The sequence below is a fragment of the Anomaloglossus baeobatrachus genome, chromosome 10, assembly GCF_048569485.1.
Source record: "Anomaloglossus baeobatrachus isolate aAnoBae1 chromosome 10, aAnoBae1.hap1, whole genome shotgun sequence".
Classification (NCBI taxonomy): domain Eukaryota; kingdom Metazoa; phylum Chordata; class Amphibia; order Anura; family Aromobatidae; genus Anomaloglossus; species Anomaloglossus baeobatrachus.
The window spans coordinates 62,596,420-62,620,119 of NC_134362.1; the positions used below are offsets into that span (position 1 = coordinate 62,596,420).

Genomic DNA, 23,700 nt, shown 5'->3' on the forward strand with positions numbered 1-23,700 from the left:
CCTACTTCTCATCCCTCATATCTTCTCTCTCTCACAACCCTAAACAGCTATTCAACACTTTCAATTCTCTCCTCCGTCCTCCGGCACCACCTCCCTCTCCTCTCCTCTCAGCTGAAGACTTTGCCTCTTTCTTCAAGCGGAAGATTGACAAAATCAGAGCAAGCTTTGGCCCACAATCACCACAGCCCCTCATCATAGCTACTCATCCCTCTTCCTCCAAATCCAGCTTCTCCACCATGACAGAAAACAATCTCTCCACTCTACTCTCAAGATCACATCTAACCACCTGTGCACTGGACCCGCTCCCATCGCACCTCATCCCCAACATCACCGCAGTCCTCATCCCAGCCCTAACCCATCTCTTCAACCTATCACTAGCAAGTGGTGTATTCCCTTCATGCTTTAAACATGCCTCTATTACACCCATCCTCAAAAAGCCCTCCCTTGACCCATCCTCTGTGTCAAACTATCGCCCCCTATCCCTTCTCCCCTACGCCTCAAAACTACTGGAACAGCATGTCCATCTTGAATTGTCCTCATACCTCTCCTCCTGCTCCCTCTTTGACGGGCTTCAATCTGGCTTCCGACCACATCATTCTACCGAAACTGCCCTAACCAAAGTCACCAATGATCTACTAACCGCCAAAGCCAAGCGACACTACTCTATCCTCCTCCTCCTGGACATGTCCTCTGCCTTTGACACAGTAGACCATTCCCTCCTACTACAGATTCTCTCATCTCTGGGCATCACAGACTTGGCCCTATCTTGGATCTCCTCATACCTAACCGACCGAACTTTCAGCGTCTCCCATTCTCACACCACTTCCTCATCTCGCCCCCTATCTGTCGGTGTCCCCCAAGGCTCAGTTCTTGGACCCCTGCTGTTCTCCATCTACAACTTCGGCCTGGGACAGCTCATAGAGTCCCACGGCTTCCAGTATCATCTCTATGCCAATGACACACAGATCTACCTCTCTGGACCTGACATTACCTCTCTACTAACCAAAATACCACAATGTCTGTCTGGTATTTCATCCTTCTTCTCTGCGCGATTCCTAAAACTTAACATGGACAAAACAGAGTTCATTGTCTTTCCTCCTCCTCACTCATCTCCTCCAACAAGCCTTTCCATCAAACTTGATGGTTGCTCACTCCCCCCAGTCTCACAAGCTCGTTGCCTTGGAGTAACCCTCGACTCTGCTCTATCCTTCAAGCCACACATCCAAGCCCTCTTCAACTCATGCCGATTACAACTCAAAAATATCTCCCGGATCCGTGCTTTCCTTAACCAAGAATCTGCAAAAACATTAGTGCATGCCCTCATCATCTCCCGCCTCGACTACTACAACCTCCTGCTCTCTGGCCTCCCTTCCAACACTCTTGCACCCCTCCAAGCTATCCTAAACTCTGCGGCCCGCTTAATCCACCTCTCCCCTCGCTACTCCCCAGCCTCGCCACTCTGCCAATCCCTTCACTGGCTTCCCATCGCCCAACGACTCCAGTTCAAAACATTAACCATGACATACAAAGCCATGCACAACCTGTCTCCTCCCTACATCTGTGACCTAGTCTCCCGGTACCTACCTGCACGCAACCTCAGATCCTCACAAGATCTCCTTCTCTGCTCCTCTCTTATCTCCTCTTCCCACAATCGTGTACAAGATTTCTCCCGTGCATCCCCCATACTCTGGAACGCTCTACCACAGCACATCAGACTCTCCACTACCGTAGAAAGCTTCAAGAGGAACCTCAAGACCCACCTCTTCCAACAAGCCTACAACCTACAATAGCCCTCAGTCCAGTAGACCACTGCGCAACCAGCTCTGTCCTCACCTATTGTACCATCACCCATCCCCTGTAGACTGTGAGCCCTCGCGGGCAGAGTCCTCTCTCCTCCTATACCAGTCTGTCTTGTACTGTTAATGATTGTTGTACGTATACCCTCTTTCACTTGTAAAGCGCCATGGAATAAATGGCGTTATAATAATAAATAATAATAATTAGCACTTTATTTGGGTCTATGGGACGAGTGTCCTTCTTTTAAATGTTTTTATGGTGTTTGCACTGAATTATCTTTCAATAAATTTCTTGTTATATTTTGTGTATTTATCTAGTGAGTTGAGTGCTTCTTGCCTACTTCTTTTCTTTTGTATAGGGTTTAAAGTTTGGCTGATGACACCTTATTGGGGGACAGGTGTAGTGGGGGGGGTCTATCTGTGACTACCTGGCTAGTCCAGGGCGTCACAGACCCTGTGCCAGAATAATGTATGGGCCCTTTCCAGTCCTCATAATGCAAAATTCCACCAGATTTGGAGTTGGTATTGGGCCCCTGCGCAGTTGCATAGGTTGCACTAATTATATGTCCGGCCCTACATAAAACATATATTACTGTCAGTAATGATTATATTTAATGTCTAAAAATAATGTGTTTTGGGCGACATCCTTTTCATCTGATAAAAAGACAAGCGTTCCAGGGAAGTTCCCCAAAACGATTTATTTTTGGACAATAAATATCATTACTGACCTTAATCATAGTAACTTTTTTTTTTTATTATTCTTTGTTATCTACACTTTTTAATAGTAAATGTTGAATTTGATGAAAGTTTGCTTGATGTTGTGAGAAAGTTCTCTCCAGAGCGCACACGCAGCCAAAACGATTCTTGTAGTCGAGAATGGAAAGTTGGGATAATGCTGAAGAATAGATGCATTTCGTCAGCAAAAATGAAAAAGCACAAGTAGAACGGATAACAGTAAGAGGAAGAACAATTGTAAAGCGTTTCAAAACCAAAGACTAGAACTTTGGGTGCAGGAGTATTCCTGAGATAGAAGGATTTTGCAAGTGTCTGAATAGAAGAAATTAATAAGAAGGCCAAGTTAAGTATAACTCCAAGACCACAGTGCACCATGTAACATATAGTATTTATTTTTTATTCATTTTATTTGCTTATATAGTGCCATTTGTTTCCACAGCACTTACACACATTATCACTGTCCACATTGGGGCTCTCCATTTAAATTCCCTATCAGTTTTTGGAATGTTGGAGGAAACCGGAGGAAACATACACAAATACAGGAAGAACATACAAACTCCTTGTCTTTGGTGGGAATTGATCTGTAAGGCTCTGGTGCTAACCACTGAGCCACCATGCTGCACCAATATTATATACATGGCAGAAAAGGTTTTGGCGTTTAGGTAAAGAGAAGATATGGCGGAGCAGAAGAGATTTCATGGAAAGAAGTGAATCATTCGCAAAGATATTATACTGGAAGCACTAACGTCTTATCTTATGTGGCCAGTAAGTGTCACGGTCGTCTCCTTGTTTTTAGAGACTAATGACAGCTTTAGGACTGAAGCCTCTCATCTCCATCTGGGACTCTACATTTAAATGTGGTTTCTTTTCTCTTGCTACTGAAACCGTTAATATCAGTTTTGCTGCTTGCAGCTTTCCTGCTGTTCTTGTCAGCTGCAGATGCTCTGTTGCCATGCCCCTTTGTCATTAAGTTCGTAGGCTTCGCAGCATTCATTTCTGTTTATACAAATCAATTTGTATTCTGGCCCTCTTGGTGGAAGAAGCTGTCAAGGAGTGTTCCAGAAGCCAGACTTTATCCTTTTGTTGCTGTCTCCCCTGTTTGTCTTACTTTTCCTTCTGTCATCTTAGTGCAGCGGTGGGACTAGCGTCTCCAACCTGACAATCTACTAGCCAGGGCTACTACAGGATTTTGTCAGGGTCTCAGATTCCTGTTTGGTGACAGATGAGGACATTCTAAAGTGGCAGGGTAGGAGAGGAGGGAAAGTGGCAGGTGAAGATAGGAGGTGTCCCATCTACCCTTCTCACTAGCGCCAGGGCCCACCGTTATTTTGTCCTTGGTGTTCCCCTTTACTTGTAATATTGTTTTGTTGTATTTTTGTCATGTGTCAGACATTTGCTGGTCTGAACACACCTGCCACGTTTCTTAGCGTGAAAGTAAGGCTCATAGGCCGGGCTGTAAGTGCTACCTCTACTCTCCCTAATATTATCAATGGAAACACTAAATCAGCAATTAGAGGTGAAAAGATGGATATTTTTGTGTGTTTTCAACTCAAAGAGCTCACAGTGTTCTATAATTACCTTAGGTGGTGTCAACTGTGCCAAAATCAGCCATAGATCAAGAAGGAATAAGACTCACTTATGTCTCATAGGTCTAGCAGTTAAGTAAGAACTGTTTCCAATAAATGTAGCAAAATGGGAATCAGCACACATCCAAAAGATATAAAAGTCCAAAATGGTTTCCATTGATTAAAATCTCCAATGCAAAAATATAACCTCACGTTTTACAGATTTGGACCCAGATATAAGGTTCTCAGTGATGACTAAGGACCTGATATCAGTGTTAAATAAAAAATGCTTTAAGACCTTGTCCACTACTTTTACATTTATGGCCTACCCTTAGGATAGATCATCAATGTTTGATTGTCCTGGGTCCCACACCCGACACCCCCACTGATCAGTTATTTTTAGTGCCGGCGGTGGCAGCAGGAAGCCGGAAATGATCAGTTCTGGAGGTGCCCCGTCAACGGATAGTGGCCACAGCTGGGTACTGCACATCCACCTCCTATTGATTTGAATAGGAGGTGGATGTGCAGTACCTGGATGCTGCCGTTATCAGGAGACGGGGCAGCTCTGGAACTGAGCATTTCTGGCTTCCTGCTGCCACTGCCGCCACTGAGAACAGCTGATCAGTGGGGGTGCCGGTTGACGGACCCCGGCCGATCAGACTTTGATGACCTATCCTAAGGATAGGCCATCAATGTAAAAGTAGTGGACAACCTCTAAATCTTGAAGCTGTTTTTGGGACATGTTTTGAACTTCGACATCAGTTTCAGAGTTAATCTATTCTGTTGATTAAAATACAAAAAATAACCTTGAGGTTTTGGGATTTTGAGCTCTGATATTAGGTTCTTAAGGGGGCTTTACACGCAGCGATATCGCTAGCGAGCGTACCTGCCACCGTCGTTTGTGCGTCACGGGCAAATCGCTGCCTGTGGCGCACAATATTGTTCAGAGCTGTCACATGGACTTACCTGCCTAGTGACGTTGCTGTGGCCGGCGAACCGCCTCCTTTCTAAGGGGGCGGTTCGTGCGGCGTCACAGCAGCGTCACTAAGCGGCCGCCCAATAGAAGCGGAGGGGCGGAGATGAGCGGCCGTAACATCCCGCCCATCTCCTTCCTTCCTCATTGCCGGCCGGCCACAGGTAAGCTGTAGTTCGTCGTTCCCGAGGTGTCACATGTAGCAATGTGTGCTGCCTCAGGAACAACGAACAACCTGCGTCCTCAACAATCAACGATTTTTTGATGAAATGAACGACGTGTCAACGATGGACAACTTGGTCACAATTTTCCATCGTTAATGGCCGCTCGTTGGTGTCACATGCAACGATGTCGCTAACTATGCCAGATGTGCATCACGAAATCCGTGACCCTGGCGATATATCGTTAGATACGTCGTTGCGTGTAACGGGGCCTTTAGTTATGAGTTTGTGTGTTGAACCCGATACCAAGGTTTGATACGTGTAAACCTTAAGATTATTTTCTTGTAAGTTATAGTTTGATAGATGTTTATATCTAATGGACTTGTGTTGTCTCAACTTTTGTCACATTTTTTTCAATGATATGATACATCACTGATAATAGTGATAATGGACTTGCAGGAATTATCTTTCTGCAGGATGATGATCTGAAACTACTTCTATTTTTCCATTGTTGAATAGTTTCAATGCAATGCAAACCTGTAAAGAGTCCAACTGAGAGTTAGAGAAAGGCGGCTAATAAGGCAGAAGTGAACCAGGGATTTGGTGAATGTCCAGAAAAATGTTGCAGTAATCAGAACATGTTCAAAAGTCGTGTTAACCATATTATGTTTTAACCTGATAAAATGATATTGAAAAATCCTAAACTTCTGCTTTTTTGCCCCATAGTTCTTTATCCTGCTGTTGATCATCTTCTTACTGGAGCTCATTGTGGTCACGCTCTTCTTCATCTATACAGATAAGGTAAGCTATGTTACTACCTGCCCTAAACTTATTGAACCATTATATCAGCTTTTATTTTACTATTGCAAAGAGAGACAAAGGATTGTTATGTGATTGCCGCAGACAAAATTGATTATATTGGCTGAAATAAAGAACGTTTTGAAGTTAGAACCTTTACCATCCAGTTGGTACAGCTTTCTTATCTTTGTGTGCCTTGCACCTACATAAAGGGTTCTCCAGGAATTTTACTTGGGATTGGGTCCAACCTCCAGGGAGGAAGATGTTTAGTGTGCTGATTGGCGGGGTCCTTAGGATTGGGTCATACTGCCAGGTGGGAAGGCCTTTAGTGTGCTGATTGACGGGGTTCTTGGGATTGGGTCATACTGCCAGGTGGGAAGGCCTTTAGTGTGCTGATTGGCGGGGTCCTTGGGATTGGGTTGTACTGCCAAGTGGGAAGGCCTTTAGTGTGCTGATTGACGGGGTCCTTGGGATTGGCTCGTACTGCCAAGTGGGAAGGCCTTTAGTGTGCTGATTGGCGGGGTCCTTGGGATTGGCTCGTACTGCCAGGTGGGAAGGCCTTTAGTGTGCTGATTGGCGGGGTCCTTGGGATTGGGTCGTACTGTCAGGTGGGAAGGCCTTTAGTGTGCTGATTAGCGGGGTCCTTGGGATTGTCTCGTACTGCCAGGTGGGAAGGCCTTTAGTATGCTGATTGGCGGGGTCCTTGGGATTGGGTCGTACTGCCAGGTGGAAAGGCCTTTAGTGTGCTGATTGACGGGGTCCTTGGGATTGTCTCGTACTGCCAGGTGGGAAGGCCTTTAGTGTGCTGATTAGCGGGGTCCTTGGGATTGTCTCGTACTGCCAGGTGGGAAGGCCTTTAGTGTGCTGATTGGCGGGGTCCTTGGGATTGGGTCGTACTGCCAGGTGGAAAGGCCTTTAGTGTGCTGATTGGCGAGGTCCTTGGGATTGGGTCCAACCTCCAGACAGAAAAACCTTTAGGGTATGATCACACAGGACTTTTTTTGGTTGTTTTTTGCGGCGTTTTTTTTTAAGCTGCAGATTTGCCTTGGTTTTATGCAAATTCATGCTAATAAAAAGCTACTTTTTACAGTACCAGCAAAGTCTGAGATTTCTGAAATCTCATGATTGATTGCTCTCAGTGAGAGAAACAAAATTAAAATTTTGTAGTTGTGATACCTTTTAATGGCTAACTAAAAATTAAAATATATGATGTTATTATTATTTTTATTTTTAGTTAGCCATTAAAAGGTATCACAACTACAATATTTTAATTTTGTTTCTCGCACTGAGAGCAATCAATAATTTTTCAACTGGCTAACACGGTACCAAAACCTTTTTCTTTTAACTGAAATCTCATGCACACACACACATTAAAGGGGGCTTTACACACAGCGATATTGCTAACGAGCTTACCCGCCCCCGTTGTTTGTGCGCCACGGGCAAATCGCTGCCTGTGGCGCACAATATCGTTAGGAGCCGTCACACGGACTTACCTGCCTAGCGACGTCGCTGTGGCCGGCGAACCGCCTTTTTTCTAAGGGGGTGGTTCGTGCGGCATCACAGCAGCGTTACTAAGCGGCCGCCCAATAGAAGTGGAGGGGCGGAGATCAGCGGCCGTAACACCTCACCCACCTGCTTCCTTCCCCATTGCCGGCGGCCGCAGGTAAGCTGAAGTTCGTCATTCCCGAGGTGTCACGTATAGCGATGTGTGCTGCCTCTGGAACAATGAATAACCTGTGTCCTCAACAATCAACGATTTTTTGAAAAGGAACGATGTGTCAACGATGGACAATTTGGTGAGTATTTTCCATCGTTAACGGTCGCTCGTTGGTGTCACACGCAACGACGTCGCTAACTTTGCCGATGTGCGTCACGGAATCCGTGACCCCGGCGATATATCGTTAGATACTTTGTTGCATGTAACGGGGCCTAAACACCTTCAGATTTTTTTCCTGACAGTTTTGTCAAATAACTCCGTTTTTGCTGCAGATTTCAGAGAATGAGCATGTCAATTCTTTGCAGCGTTTTTGCAACATTTTTTCATTGATACAACCCATTTTGTAGAAAAATGCACCAAAAAAATCACTAAAAACGCACCAAAAACACAGATGACTCAAATGAGATTTCCTGCCACAAGATCAGGTTTTAGTGAGGAAAAAACTTACCAAAAAAGGCCTGTGTGAACATAGCCTTAGTGTGCTGATTAGTGAGGTTCTTGCAATTGATTCCAACCTCCAGGCAAGAAGACCTTTAGTGTGCTGAATGACAGGGTCCTTGGGATTGGATCCAACCTTTAGGCACGAAGACCTTTAGTGTGCTGATTGGTGAATTCCTTGTGATTGGGTCCAACCTCCAGGGAGGAAGACCTTTAGTGTGCTGATTGCTGAGGTCCTGGGGATTGGGTACAACCTCCAGGAAGGAAGACCTTCAGTGTGCTGATTGCTGAGGTCCTTGGGATTGGGTGCAACCTCCAGGCAAGAAGACTTTTAGTGTGCTGAATGACGGGGTCCTTGGGATTGGATCCAACCTTTAGGCAGGAAGACCTTTAGTGTGCTGATTGTTGAATTCCTTGTGATTGGGTCCAACCTCCAGGGAGGAGGACCTTTAGTGTGCTGATTGCTGAGGTCCTGGGGATTGGGTGCAACCTCCAGGGAGGAAGACCTTTAGTGTGCTGATTGGTGGGGCCCTTGGGATTGGATAGAACCTTTAGGCAGGAAGACCTTTAGTGTGCTGATTGGTGGGGTCCTTGGGATTGGGTACAACCTCCAAGGAGAAGACCTTTAGTGTGCTGATTGGTGAGGTCCTAAGAATGGGACATTCATATTAAAGTCTCCAAAAGCTCTTTAAGACCTGTAGAAGTTTACAGGAAATGACCCTTACTTTTTGTATTTGGCTAGCTTAAGGCATGTTCACATGTTGTTTATGTTTCTGTTCAGTGCATGTGACAAATAAGCCCCCAAGGCATACGGAGGATGTAGCCACTCAACTCAACTGAGTGCTTCTGTCTTCTGTCAGGATGGTACATTAGCATATATTGTTTAACTGTATAGGAAGATCAGTAGACTGTCTATGCAGAGGTATACGCTGGAGAATACTCGCGCCGTACATGACTGACACAAGCCTCAGACATGCTGGGAACAAAGCCTAATTTGTACATCAACTACAGGATGGATTTTCATGTGTTATGCATCTGATCTCCTACCTACAGAGTGGTATTTCCATACATAGAGCCCTAGTGCCGCTGCCTTGGCTGTAGGTATGCCAGGTTACCTAAAGCTAAAGTGCACCCCGCTAACCTCATTACTCAGAACATGTCCTACTCTTCTTGGGCCATGTCACATGTTGAGTATTTGGTTGAGTTAGGGATAACTTTTGATTCTGTGAATAAAGGACATGATTATGGACATATTACATTTTCTATATTGATACATATGTCACAGGCTAAAAATATAAACTCTACAATTGATACATGGGCCTGAAAGAGCTCATGGCCCTATAATGAAGCCAAAAACTGTGAGGGGATTTATCATTGCATTTTCGCCACTTTGATGGTAACTGATGGTGCATGCAATGATATCGCAGGAGCATAAATTTGCTTTGGTGGCTTGAAATCAGCACAAAACATGCAAAATGTATTAAGAATAGCGAGCCTCTTACTGAATTAGGCGCATTTTCCTACAACACTAATCAGCTTAAAACTAGCAATATCACATGCCAATGTTAATAAATCTGCCCTTATATGAGTAAATGCACACAGGGAGAACAAACTGCGGCAAATTCATGGCAAAATCTGGACTTACCCCTATACAGTGCAAAGTACGAGATCTGCAATGGAGTCTGGAGAAAGAAATTACATCCTGCGGATTTAGAAAATAAATGCATTTTAATTTCTGCAACATGCAAATCAGATTTTTAAAATATGCGTAGAAGTATGTCAGAAAATAAGCAACCTGTGCATTTACCATATGATTCGGTGTTTTGTCACTCATGGTATTTTTTTTCTGCTCTTTGGTTTGCTAAGCATCTGAGAGCCATATATTAGTAAACATAGGAAAAGCGCAGGGACTTTAATGTCACCTGTTGGAACTAGATTTTCCATGTGTAGACCATGTTTCAGGGAGCTTTGCCCCTCATCAGTGCAAAGCAAGACAACTGGATCGCTATGTGAGAAGCTACCCTTCAAATGGTCTTGATATCTGACATAGCCAAACCAGCCAAACTAGACACTCTAATTGTAGACCATGTTTCAGGGAGTTTTGCCCCTCATCAGTACAAAGCAAGAGAACTGGTTGGCTTTGTGAGAGGCCACCCTTCAAAGGGTCTTGAAACCTAACATAGCCAAAATAGCAATAGCTACGCATTTGATTACTAACATAGCCAAACCAGACTCTTCATTTGCAGACACTGTTTCAGGGAATTTTTTTTCCCTTATCACTGCAAAGAAAGAGAGCTGGATGGCTGTGTGAGATGCCACCCTTCAAAGGGTCTTGACACCTGAGCCAAATCAGTTAAACTAGACTCTCCATTTACAGATCATGTTTCAATTGTAAACGCTGAGGATAAAAAGCGCAAGATAGGGTATTGCCAGATATTAAAACTGCAGTGTGTAAGGGATTAAACTCACCTTTTGAGGTTGTGAAAGTCACTACCCCTATGCAGGTCTTAAGATTTATGGCGGCTGCCGCAGCACCACATGGAGAGATCTCAAGAGATCTTCCTTTTTGGCCCTGAAAAAGGGGACTTGATCCCAGAAACATGTAGACCTATGAAATAAAATACTTTTATTTAGTAAATCAATGTCTATACTATTTTTTGGCGACAGCGCGGCATTAACCCCGCTTCTCCTCCCCAGCACTGAAGATCAGACCATGTGTCAGGGAGTTTTGCCCCTTATCAGTGCGAAGCAAGAGAACTGGTTGGCTGTGAGAGGCCACCCTTCAAAGGGTCTTGACACCTGACATAGTCTAATTAAATTCTCCATTTGCAGACCATGTTTCAGGAAGATTTGACCCTCATCAGTGCAAAGCAAGAGAACTAGTTGGCTGTGATAGGCCTCCCTTCAAAGGGTCTTGACACCTGAAATAGCCAAACCAGACTCTCCATTTGCAGACTATGTTTCCGGGAGTTTTGCCCCTTATTAGTGCAAAGCAAGAGAATCTGGTTGGCTGTGTGGGAGGCCACCTTTCAACGGGTCTTGACACCTGACATAGTCAAACCAGACTTTATCTGCAGACGATGTTTCAGGGAGTTTTTTCCCCTCAACAGTGCAATGCAAGAGAAAAGGTTGGCCTAAGGGGTAAGGTTTCTCCAAATTGGTGTAGGGAGACTTCTAAGGCATGTAATGCTCCTCTATGACATTAGATATGCAAATAGCCTAATCACAGAAGGAGAAACTTTACCCTTTAAGCCCTCTGTAAGAGGTCTCTCACCCAACCAACCATTTCTCCTGCTTTGCACTGCTGAGGAGCAAAACCTCCAAATGTGTGTCAGCAAATGGAAGTTCTGGTGTGGCTTCTTATTTTAAATCACGTTGCAAAGCTCTTTAAAGGTTGGATATTGACTTCCGACAAGCGGCACTAAAGTCCCCAATATATTCTGCTGTGAAGAGGCAATTTGCGGTGTATTGTGAGTCTAGAGTAATGTAACGTAGCCGCCTATGCGTTTGCTGCATTATTGCTCAGCCGGATGTACAAATATACCCTGGCCTTCCTATAGTCCATCGACTCTGGCACTGAGCGGACACGATGACCATCTGTGTAAGTAGTAAGTGCCTTGTACAACCTGTCATCGGCAGCTATGCGTTACAGTGACGTGCCATCAGTGTGCTCACTCGATATCATAAAGTAGGTGTTAAGTTCCCGTGTTTGCACTGTGGCATTGGACATATGTCGCCACCATGGGAATAGCTTTCATCTGTCACATATCATTATAGTAGAAATCTGCAGAGGCTGCAGCACGGAGCCCCCCGCCTCCCACCATCTGACACCATAAACTAATGCATTACATGGCAGCCAGGTCCCTCTCCGTCTCTTTTATGCTCACGACTTCAGGTAAATTGATGTTGTTGTTTTTTGCTGCTGTTTTTTTTAATCCTGTTCATTGTTTGCAAAGTAATTATGAAGCCGGCATTTGTCAAACACAGAGACATAAGTGGCTGATCTGCATAAATTCAGCAAACCTCGGGAAAATGGAAATAAGCCCGGCATTTGCAGGATACAAATAAGGAAAATTGTCAGTTTAAGAGCAATTGAGCATCACGGAAAAACGTATACAGATATATGTGCGGAGTCAGCAAGCGTGGAAAGACGCTCAGGATAGTCTATAATGCTACATGCTCAATGAGCCTCATGGAGACGTGCTCATTTATAGAAAAGGGCAGATATTATTTTACTCCTTCGTTATTCCTGACCTTAGTCACATTCTGCATGAAGCCTTTTTGTGTTGGCAGCAAGCCACTATTAAAAAGGATGCAAAATAATAGGTTTGATGTGCGGCACAAAAATACAGAAATTGCAAGCCAACTAAAATACAGAATGAGGGACATGTAGCACCATAGAGCAGAGCTCGGGAGAAGAAATCAGTGTAGGAGAGAGCAATCAGGTTACAACAGCTGGTGAATGGAGACGTTATAATGTATGGAGACCTTGGCTCACTGCCTGTATTTAGGGAGCTGAGTTAAAGGGTTATTTCCACCTCCAAGATCATATCTCAATATGTAGTAGGTGTAATAATAAGAATATTAGCAATTACCTCCCATTAGAAATGTAGTATAGTTCTTCTAATTCACCTACCTCATGTTCAGGGCATTGCAGAACCTTCGATGTCCATAGTTATAACCACGCATATAGTCACAGTTAGGGCTCGGTTCCACTTGCGTTCTGCACTGATGAGTGGAATCCAATAAAACATCAGATTTCTCTCACTCTAGTGCAAAACTATGGGGCAGTGTCCATCTGTGATTCATGTCCCATGCCATAGCGGCATGTGGAATGAATTGCATCATGCTGCGTTTGGCAGTGAGTCTCGGCATACAAGTCTATGGGAGCGTGTAAAACATCACACTGCACTCACATGTAATCCAAGTGCAGTGCGATATATGAAGAGACAGGCCGGGGAGGAGATGGAGAGAAAGTGCTCTCTTCCTCTTTTCCGCAGCGGTGATGCGATTGTGAGCTGAGGGTCATGCCGACTGTGATCTGATCTTGCACTCGCAGCAGAGGGTCATTAGCATATCGCTCCAATGTTCTTGCATCAGAAACTATACGCTAGTGGAACCATACCCTAAAGGCCGCTTTATACGCTGCGATATCGGTACCGATATCGCTAGCGTGCATACCCACCCCCATCGGTTGTGCGACACAGGCAAATCGCTGCCCGTGACACACAACATCGCGCGGACCCATCACACTACTTACCTACCTACCGAAGTCGCTGTGACCGGCGAACCGTCTCCTTTCTAAGGGGGCGGTTCGTTCAGCGTCACAGCGACGTCACAGCAGCGTCACTGAACCGCCGCCCAATAGAAGTGGAGGGGCAGAGATGAGTGGGACGTAACATCCCGCCCACCTCCTTCCTTCCTCATTGCCGGCGGCCGCAGGTAAGGTGAGGTTCCTCGTTCCTGCGGTGTCACACATAGCGATGTGTGCTGCCGCAGGAGCGACGAACTACTTCGTACACCGATCAGCAGCGATATTTGAGAATGGACCCCCATGTCACCGATGAGCAATTTTGAACGTTTTTGCGACGATGCAAAATCACTCATAGGTGTCACACGCAAAGACATCGCTAAAGCGACCGGATGTGCGTCACAAATTCCGTGACCCCAACGAGATCACTCGGGCGATGTCGCAGTGTGTAAAGCCCGCTTTAGTTAGGTATCCATAGATATGACCACAACAACTAAGGTCCAAACCGCTATCTTCTCGGAGTCATTCCCAATAAACATGTGTAGCAGCTTGTATTAATGATACAAGGAGCTAAGTATCTCGTATCCATTTATTGATCTGGACTTGTAGAGGTTCATCTGACAATATCGAATAGTGAATCCCGATCTGAAAATTGTTTGTAGCATCAAATGCAAATATAAAGCCATTTTACAGCCAGGCACATTCATCCTGCGCATTGTGTTAGCATCTACACAATATGCATAGATGCAGCAATGATCTGCCTCGCATCGAGCATGTCGTAACCCCGCTGACAGGTGCACTGTTTTTCCTCCCCATTTCCATCCTCTAGATATTCCAGCCCCCTTCATCTGACATGAAAACAAAAAACCCACAGAATTGTATTACAGCTGAAAAGTACTTTCTCCGGTATAAAAAGAACATAAAGGAGTCAATTGAATCAAGCCTTGAATATATGAAGCACAATAAAGCATATTTTATTGAACAGTGAGCAGAGTTCCAATGGACTAAAATAGTTTTACTCCAGAAAGACAAAAAGAAAAGATAAAACGCGAGGCAGGTAACCTGCGCTGTACATGTTTGTGCTGGAAAAGAGCACTCAGCCTCCGGTAATGAGCCCAATTCTCCATTTACCGCTCCGCTAATGGTAACAGGGAAGTGCCGCCATTTGGACAAAGTCATTTCTGATGGCTACATGAGAAATGGCCGGAGTCCGGATGGTGTCGCTGCTCAATGTGTCCCTGTATTATGGATAAAGTCAGGGAATGGGAATCTGGTCATCAGAAGACTGGAACCGCAACAAGTGCTTCCAGTAATGCAATCTAATGTTGCTTAGAGTTTTGTGGGGTTCGTAGGGTCCTTTGTTCTGCTGATTAGTGGGATCCACCAGAGCGTAGCAGTCGTGACTTCATTGTGTGACTATGCTGGTTCTTGAGCTCAGCCCATTAATGGAACGGAGGTTATCGGGGCTAGGTTGCAGTACTAGGTTGATGGACAATCCTAAAGGCACCCAAACAAATTAGACAAACATCGGCCAGACCCAGTGATATTGATGGGTTCGGCTGATAGTCTAATGTGTATGGGGGTCCCCAATAGATTATGGTCAGGGGAGATAAGGACCTGGCATGTCTGATTTTGGAATGCTGATCCTTTTGTCCTCTAGGGCTGTGTGCGCACGCTAATTTTTTTGTTGCAGATTTGGTGCAGGTTATCGTGCAGTTTGTTGCCCAAATCTGCAGGTCTATTCAATGAGATATCTGAAGTGCTGTGCGCACGTTGCTTCTTTTTTACTTGCAGTTTTGGGTGCAGAAAAAAAGAAGCAGCATGTCAATTGTTGGTTCGGGTTTTTTTTCACTGTTTTTTTTTTAGCTCTTCCAGGCATTGATTTCACAAAACACACATGACCAAAAAACGCACCAAAAACATACCAAAGACGCATGCGGTTTTTGGTGCGTTTTTCTGCCACAAGGTACATTTTTTGATGCAGAAAACTTCTGCACCTAATCTGCAGCGTGTACACATACCCTAAGGGGTACTTTGCACACTACGAAAAAAATGACAAAAATTGTGTGCATTTTTGCAAGCATATTTTGGGTAGCTTTCTTATTCACACATTTAAAAATAAAAAAAGGTGTCCTATAAAGAAACCTATGACAAAATACCCCCAAAAATCCCTCTATCCCTATATCTAAAGCATGCCATTTTGAAAAATGGACACAAAGTGAAATTTATCATAAACCATCAATTGACAACTGAGCATCATCATTGCTAAAAGTGATATCACTGGACAGTCAGCCCTGATGTATACAATCCTAGGACAAGGGCAGTGGTAACACCGAGTTGACAGGTTATTCATACATTTACAGGAGGAACAACTGAGGCATAGGTTAATATCCCACAGAATTATTTTTTATGGAAAATTTGTTTATTTACTAAAACAAAATGTCAGAAGAGAATAAGGCGGGCATTGCACGTTGCGACATCGCAAGCCGATGCTGCGATGTCGCACGCGATAGTCCCCGCCCCCGTCGCAGGTACGATATCGTGTAATAGCTGGCATAGCGAAAATTATCACTACGCCAGCTTCACATGCACTCACCTGCCCTGCGACCGTCGCTCTGGCCAGCGACCCGCCTCCTTCCTAAGGGGGCGGGTCGTGCGGTGTCATAGCGAAGTCACACGGCAGGTGGCCAATAGCGGCGGAAGGGTGGAGATGAGCAGGATGTAAACATCTCGCCCACCTCCTTCCTTCTGCATAGCCGCCAGCGGCAGGTAAGGAGATGTTCCTTGCTCCTGCGGTCGGCTTCATACATAGCGATGTGTGATGCCGCAGGAACGAGGAACAACATCGTACCTGTCGCGGCACCGGCATTATGGAAATGTCGGTGAATGCAACGATGATACGATAACGACGTTTTTGCGCTCGTTCATCGTATCATCTAGCATTTACACAGTACGATGTCGAAAGTGACACCGGATGTGCATCACTTTCGATTTGACCCCACCGACATCACACGTGCGATGTCGCAACGTGCAAAGCCGCCCTTAAGGCTACTTTACACGCTGCGATATCGGTCCCGATATAGTTAGCGTGGGTACCCGCCCCCATCTGTTGTGCGACACGGGCAAATCGCTGCCCAAGCCGCACAACATCGTGCAGACCTGTCACACATACTTACCTGCCCGGCGACGTCGCTGTGACCGGCGAACCGCCTCCTTTCTAAGGGGGCGGTCCGTGCGGCGACACAGCGACGTCACTGAGCGGCCGCCCAATAGAAGCGGAGGGGCGGAGATGAGTGGCCGGAACATCCCGCCCACCTCCTTCCTTCCTCATAGTGGCCGGGAGGCAGGTAAGGAGAGGTTCCTCGTTCCTGCGGCGTCACACATAGCGATGTGTGCTGCCGTAGGAGCGACGAAGTACATCGTTACTGCTGCAGTAACGATAATCGAGAATGTACCCCCATGTCACCGATGAGCGATTTTGCACGTTTTTGCAACGATGCAAAATCGCTCATCGGTGTCACACGCAGCAACATCGCTAATGCGGCCGGATGTGCGTCACAAATTCCGTGACCCCAACGACTCCGCATTAGCGATGTCGCAGCGTGTAAAGCCCCCTTTAGAGTCCATTTCTGGACAATCCTTTGAGTAGCTCCATTGTGCAGTATAAAATAAAAAACACTGTATACTTCCGTCTCGGACCAGAATCATTCCTCTGACCTCCCTGATGGCCACATGACTACTGTAATGCTCACCACCATGGGGCGCAGGTACACTGGAATTGTCGCGGGCGGAGGAGGGGACGCTGCGCTCTCCTACTGCTCGGGTCCAGCTGCTGCTTCTCGGTGGTGGCTCGAGCGGTGGGCCGGATCCCGGGGACTCGAGCGGCGTTCCTCGCCCGTGAGTGAAAAGGGGGTTAATTGTGGGGATTTATTGTCCGTGACGCCACCCACGGTTGTGGTGATATTGGTGACACCACCGCTGCTCTAGACGGGGATCCCGGGAGCGGTGACAGGGAGCAGCTTTGTTGTTAGTTCTCCCCTCCGTGGGTAGGGGATTGGTTGTCCCGGGGCCCGGTGATGGGGGTAGGAATGGATGGCAGGCGGGCTACGGGGCCTGGTGAGGTGCAGGGTCGCGGGGGCAGCGCTGTGCCGCACGGCACGGTGGTACTCAGTCAGCCAATGATGAGGGCACAGTTCTCGGTAAAACACACGGCTGGATGGACGGGTCCCACAGACGGCTGCGGTGTTGTTTCTCCCGGCAGGTTGATGGTGACTGCCTTTCCCTGCACCTATGTACGGTAGATGGTTCCAATGGGTTCCCACCTGTAACCCGCTCCCCAGCTTGGATATAGGCTGGAGGAGCCCCTTTTGCCTGCAGGCTCTGGCCCTGGGAAACGGTTGCCTTGGCGGTGGCGGTGTCTCCCTCTCTTGGTTGGACTGTTGCCATCTGTCCGGACTTGGCTGCTGGGAAACCCAGGAGGTTCTCTTCACTAACGAATTCGGCAAATTCACGGCAACTCCTAGCCTTGCCGGGGTCCGTAAGCCCCTGCCAGATGGTGCTGACTTCTCTTTGTGTACCGGTCCGGTATCACCGGGCCACCGCCCATCCACGGTCCTTACGGTAGACTCCGATAGGCCACTCCTGCAGACGGTCACCACCGTCTGCCAACCTTGCTGATCCGTCCGGGCCACACACCCGGACCAACTTCAGGCTTCTCTACTGCCACTTCCCTCCTTTCACTTTCACCTCCAAAAACTAATCTCTGTCCACTCCTCAACTCCTCTCAAACTAAACTTCCTGCTTTTCCCGCCTTCAGGACTGTGAACTCCTCGGTGGGCGGGGCCAACCGCCTGGCCCACCCCCTGGTGTGGACATCAGCCCCTGGAGGAAGGCAACAAGGGTTTTGTGTCTGACTTCGGTGTGCCTGACCGGGAGTGTGGGGTGTGTTGGTGTTGTTCTCTGTGGCCCCTGGCTTGTCCAGGGCGCCACAGAATGGTGTAGAGTTCCTAGGTGGTGTGAGGCGCTTGCCCGGTAGGGAGTTACTAGTACCAAGGTGGGGATGGTCTGCAGAGTAGTCGATCAAGCCAAGTGTCAGAAGCCAGGAGGTCATGTCAGTACAGAGGAGCAAGAGAAGCCGAGGTCATGTGCAAGCCGATGGTCAGTAAGCCAGGAAGTAGCGTCAGGTACAGAAGGGGAGCAGAGCCGTGGTCAGAGAACAAGCTGGGGTCAGAAGCCGAGAGGACACAAGGGTACAGAGGAGAGAGCAGGGCCGGGGTCACAAAACAGGATGAGGGTCAGGTAGACAGGGAGCACAGATGATACGGGGGGACAGAGGTCAGGGAATGGGACGCAAGTTAACGGGACAAGATCAGTACAACTCACGAAAACCAGAAGCGTACACTGCAGAGCAGGAACTATTACTGGCGGCGTTCCGGGTGAAGGAGCTCCAATATAAGGCAGAGCGATCACCTGGAACAAGGCACAACTGAATAGGCCCCTCCCATCAAGCCTGAACCTAGAGAATACAGACATTAAGAAAATACCTAGGACACTATAGATCTGCATAGAGCAGAGCCATAAGTGAATCAGGACAACTACTGCGTCCGCTCTGGCAGAAAGTGAAGACTGCAGCATGTGAAGCACAGGATCCTGTCCCAGACGAGAATCTTTTGGGTTACGCTGTACCAAGCGATGCACAAACATGTCTGCAGTATGGACCGACGCACAAACCGGTACACCGAGTGCAACCACATCATCTTCCTCCACACAAGCACAGATCCATCACAAGGTCATGTGAATTAGGCCTTGATATCATGACCCCCGTCGTGTATACCATAAAGGTTTTTGTGTTTTTACAGTTTCCACCTTTGGAGTATTTGTTCCATTTTGGAAGAACAGATAATTTTGACGCTCGGCCCTTCAACATCGTCCCAATCATTTGTAGCATAACTAAGATAAATGGCGGCCAGACAGCCACTTCGACACAGCGGCCATATTTTTGTGGGCAATTAAGCTCAGGGGAGACAAAGTCCTCTAGTGTCGTGTAGACCTCGGTCTTTCTGCCGAAACATCCATCAGGTTTATCTGCCGCCGAGCAACGTAAAGGACTCGGGGATGAATTATGGACTGACAAAGCAGACAACATTAATTTTCCTCCCTAGCTACAAACACAGGAACCCTTTCTGTGACATTACCACTGACAGCCCATCTCTCACCATGGCCTGCGTCGTGCCGCGTGGAACCCCACGTTACCAGCTCATCTTCACCTGTACATGTAGTACTAGGAGAGACAGGGGCAATTATTGGTATTGGATTGGAACCTCGGAAAATGGTTTGCAAAAATGTCATTCCCTAAGAACGCCGCAGGGAATGCTTCTGATCCAAGCTCTATTGTATCATTATTAGTTTTTTCAGATTAACGTAATGATCATACTGGATTTGTAGGTAAATATTGGATGAGCAGCAGCTACTATCACATTATTTTTATGGCACCACCATACTGCGGTGCTCATATAATATGGAAGAAAACAAGATTCAGATCATATGTAGTGATGAGCGAGTATGCTTGTTACTACTCGGTACTCGCACGAGTATCAATGTACTCGGGCTACTCGGCGGGGACCGAGTAATCTCGCGATACTCGTGCTGTACTCGTGATCTTCATGTTGGCGCTCTTTTTACAGCCATCCCTTATGCAGGGATTGGCTGGCAGACCACTGAAATGCCACAGCCCTGTTACTTGTGGAATTGCAGTGATTGGCCGGCCCGCACAGCATGACCGTGCCTTTAGCCCGACACTTCCCCGCTCGGCTACGGCCCCTCCCGCACTCCACTCCGCGTGTATATATATATATGCACGCTTACACACACACGCACGTTTTTTTTTTAATTTACAGTTTTATGGTTTCTACATGCTGCCGGGGGTCATTTCAGAATAATACTCGGGTCTACCATAGGATAACATTGGGCTCGGTGCTCGGGCCGAGTACACGAGTATTTTGAGATGCTCGGCCCGAGCCTCGAGCTCCCGAGCATTTTAGTACTCGCTCATCACTAATCATATGTAATATCAGTGCAAAAGAGGATGTAACGGTAACACATACAGCAAAAACCTGAGTAATTAACAACAAAGACATTGTGAAATAAGACGAGGTCGGGGTGCACCTGAGTATCAATGACCCAGTTGGTAGTGTGCCGCCTCTAGGCAGGCGAGCTGTTCGGATCCGGGACTACTGTGGCTCAAGGGTCCCCGGACCTGGGGTTTAGCAGACACTCGATGAAGGGGGGTATTTACAAGGGAGAAGTGTTTGTGACACCACCTGCAGGTTGCGGTAACTGCTATACCGCCACTGCTGTGTAAGGGGGCTGGGGCTGATGGAATGGAGCAGCTAGATGTGAGTCTCTCCACTGGTAGGGAAGGCCCCGGTGCCCTCGTGGTGTTGGATGAGGTGCATAGTGCAGGAACAGTCTATGAGACTTCTTGGTGTTGAATGAGGTGCACAATGCAGGAAACAGGGACACTCACTGCTGGTTATCGTGGTGCTGGATAGGGTTGCAGAAAGGAGACACACGCTGATGGTAAACAAAGTCTTTACTCACATGTGAGCTGCAGGGGACGGCCAGTTCAGGTCCCCGGTACTATCAGTGCCACTGTGTGATTCAGGAGCTTCCTCCTTGCACTTTGTCCATCTAGTGTAGTGGGTCCCCGTAGTGTGGAACTTTTGGGGCCCGACTGCTATGTCCAGCAGTCACTTCTCCCTAAAGAGAAGGCAGTGTGGACCCTGTAGGTTAAGTCCCTTTGTCCCAGACCCTAGTCCTATTCATTGTCTGCTGATGCTCTTATGTTCAGGTCGGTCGGAGAGGCCATTACAGGCTACCTCCCTGCTCAGGTCAATTACCAAGGCTCCTGAAGACTTCCTATGGTCTAGGGCCCTGTGCCCCGTCTGTGCTCGGTCCAGTCAGGTCCCTGCACACTCTGGGCTCCTTCACAAGCCTCAGGTCACAGGTCCCCCGAAACTGGTCACCATCCGCCTCTGCTCCTGGGTCACCGCTGCACACCCAGCTAAGAGTTTTTTTTCACTTAGCTCCTGTCTCTTTGGAGCTCTGCACTCAACTAACTTGTCCCCACTCACCAGGCTGTCTAGTAACCCCCGGGCTGGCCCTGGGACATTGGACCCTCCCCCCGGCCTGTGACTGTCAGGCACTGGTGTGGGTGGTAGCTGGGATTTTCTGTGCTGTGGTAGTAGTGGCACTGAGTTCCTTGGGACCTTGGGGTAGGCCCTGCACCATAGGAGAGGATGCAGTTCCCTGTAGCACCCTGAAACCTTCAGGGGCGCTACAGTAGCATCAGGACGGACAGTATGGCTCGACAAATTGTATACTTATCACCCATGAATTCTGGGGACACCTGGTATCAGCAAATCTCCATGTGGGACTAAAAAAAAAAGGAAATAATAGTCAAAAATATAGGAAAAAACGTATCCTGTTAATTAATTTTCACTTTTTTTTAATAAAAAAAAAATTAAATGCAGAAAATAAGAAAATGCAGGTCTGCCACCAAAAAACCCCTCCTTTTAAGCCTGTAAAAAAATAAAAAAAAAATCTCCATAAAGGCTGGGATGAAAAAGTAAAGTAAAAAAATGGAAGGGACAATTAGAAAAAATCAGTCACCAGGTTTTTGCTATGTGATCTGAGAGCAGCATAATATAGGGGCATAGACCCTGATTCCAGCAATGTTTCACCTACTGGGCACCTTGTTTCATATCACTATTTTTTCAACAAGTTGTCAGCACATAAGGACTGGACTGCTTGATTCAGTTTTGAGAAAATCATTGTTTTCTCTGCCATAGATCTACCAGTTATCTGAATGCTGAGCTCTGTATAACCCCGTCCACACAACTGATTGGCAGCTTTCTGTGTACACTGTGCATAGGCAGTAAGCTGCAAATTACTGGTGGAGTTATACAGACCTTGTGAATATAAAGGACTACAGGGCAGCAGGTTTACTAGTGCTCTAGTAATAATCTCCTGCTGATAAAATAATGAAATCAAAGCTACACAAAGCAGCCCAGTAAGTGACACATCACTGGAATCAGGGTCTCTGCCCCTACATGATGCTGCTCTCAGATGGAGAAGCAAAAGCTGGTGACAGATTCCCTTTAATGGAAGGGGGACTGCGAATATTGCTGGACATTTATAATTGCATTTGCTTCCAAATTTATTTGTAATGTGCAACTTTTTTTGTTACCGATGGCTGTGCCAAATGTATTAATGTTTTTTGTCAATTATTACATCACTTATTTTTTGTAACTATGCCAATTCTTTTATGCCTGATGAAGGAGCCAGGGATCTCTGAAAGCTCAAAAATGTAAAGGTATCACTCCTACAATAGTTTGGTCTTTTTTGGGCATCAAAGTATTTACATTTGGAAAACCTGATTCAAACATGTAATTTTAGTGTACATCATAGTACCTATGTCAAAGCTTAAACATGATGAAAGAAGGTGATGTGGTTACATTTTTGGCACAAATGCATTTGTGTATAAAAAAAAGTCACAACATTTTTTTTATTCTAGACAGGTCATAACTGCCCTGAAAAGAGGCGTGGAGGAAATCATTTTATGCTGCAAATTTAATGCTGAATTTTTCACAATTTGCAACTTTTTATGCAAGTTCAATATAAACATTTTGACGCTGTTATGGTCACGGGGCGAGCACTGTATTAGTGGGTCCACTTGCCTGGGGGAGCAAACTGGATCGGCTGCCGAGTCTTCACATGGCAGCAGGTACACGCACTGGTAAGCAGCAGACAGAGGGCAGCCCTAGGGGACCTGCGGTACCCCAGAAGCTGGCGCCACAGACACAGTACAGTCTCTGGAAGTATTGACAGCAGCAGCAAGCAAAGTAGTGGATCTGTCCAGGATGGATGGACTGATACGGCAGCAACAACCAGCGTGGATACTTGTAGTGGAGGGTATCATGGTAGCAGGCCGGTGTAGATGGTAGCAGCAGCAGAAGATCAGCAAACTTGGCACAGCACTGAAATATAGATAATGTCAGCAGAAGCACTAAGGGACCTGAGAACTAGCAACATAACTAACTTGTTGCCCAGGCACCTCCCTTAAGGGCAAGGTGCCTTAAATACCTGCAACCTCTCAACTGACCTGAGAGGCACTTCCAGGTCAGGGTGCGCTGGTCCTTTAAAAAAAAAGGGGCATGGCCGCACATCCACCCTTTGGACAGGACCAGGAAGCCTGTGAGGTGTTCA

At 46.7% G+C, this 23,700-nt stretch overlaps 1 protein-coding gene across 5 annotated transcripts in view; it reads left to right on the top strand.

Annotated features, from left to right (window-relative positions):
- TSPAN4 (tetraspanin 4) overlaps positions 1–23,700 on the top strand; it is a 732,067-nt gene that overhangs the window by 635,920 nt on the left and 72,447 nt on the right. For all 5 annotated transcript variants that reach the window (XM_075326919.1, XM_075326922.1, XM_075326921.1 and 2 more), the window contains one exon: positions 5,957–6,031. In XM_075326919.1, the coding sequence (XP_075183034.1) occupies positions 5,957–6,031 (75 nt within the window). The remainder of the gene's footprint in view (positions 1–5,956; positions 6,032–23,700) is intronic.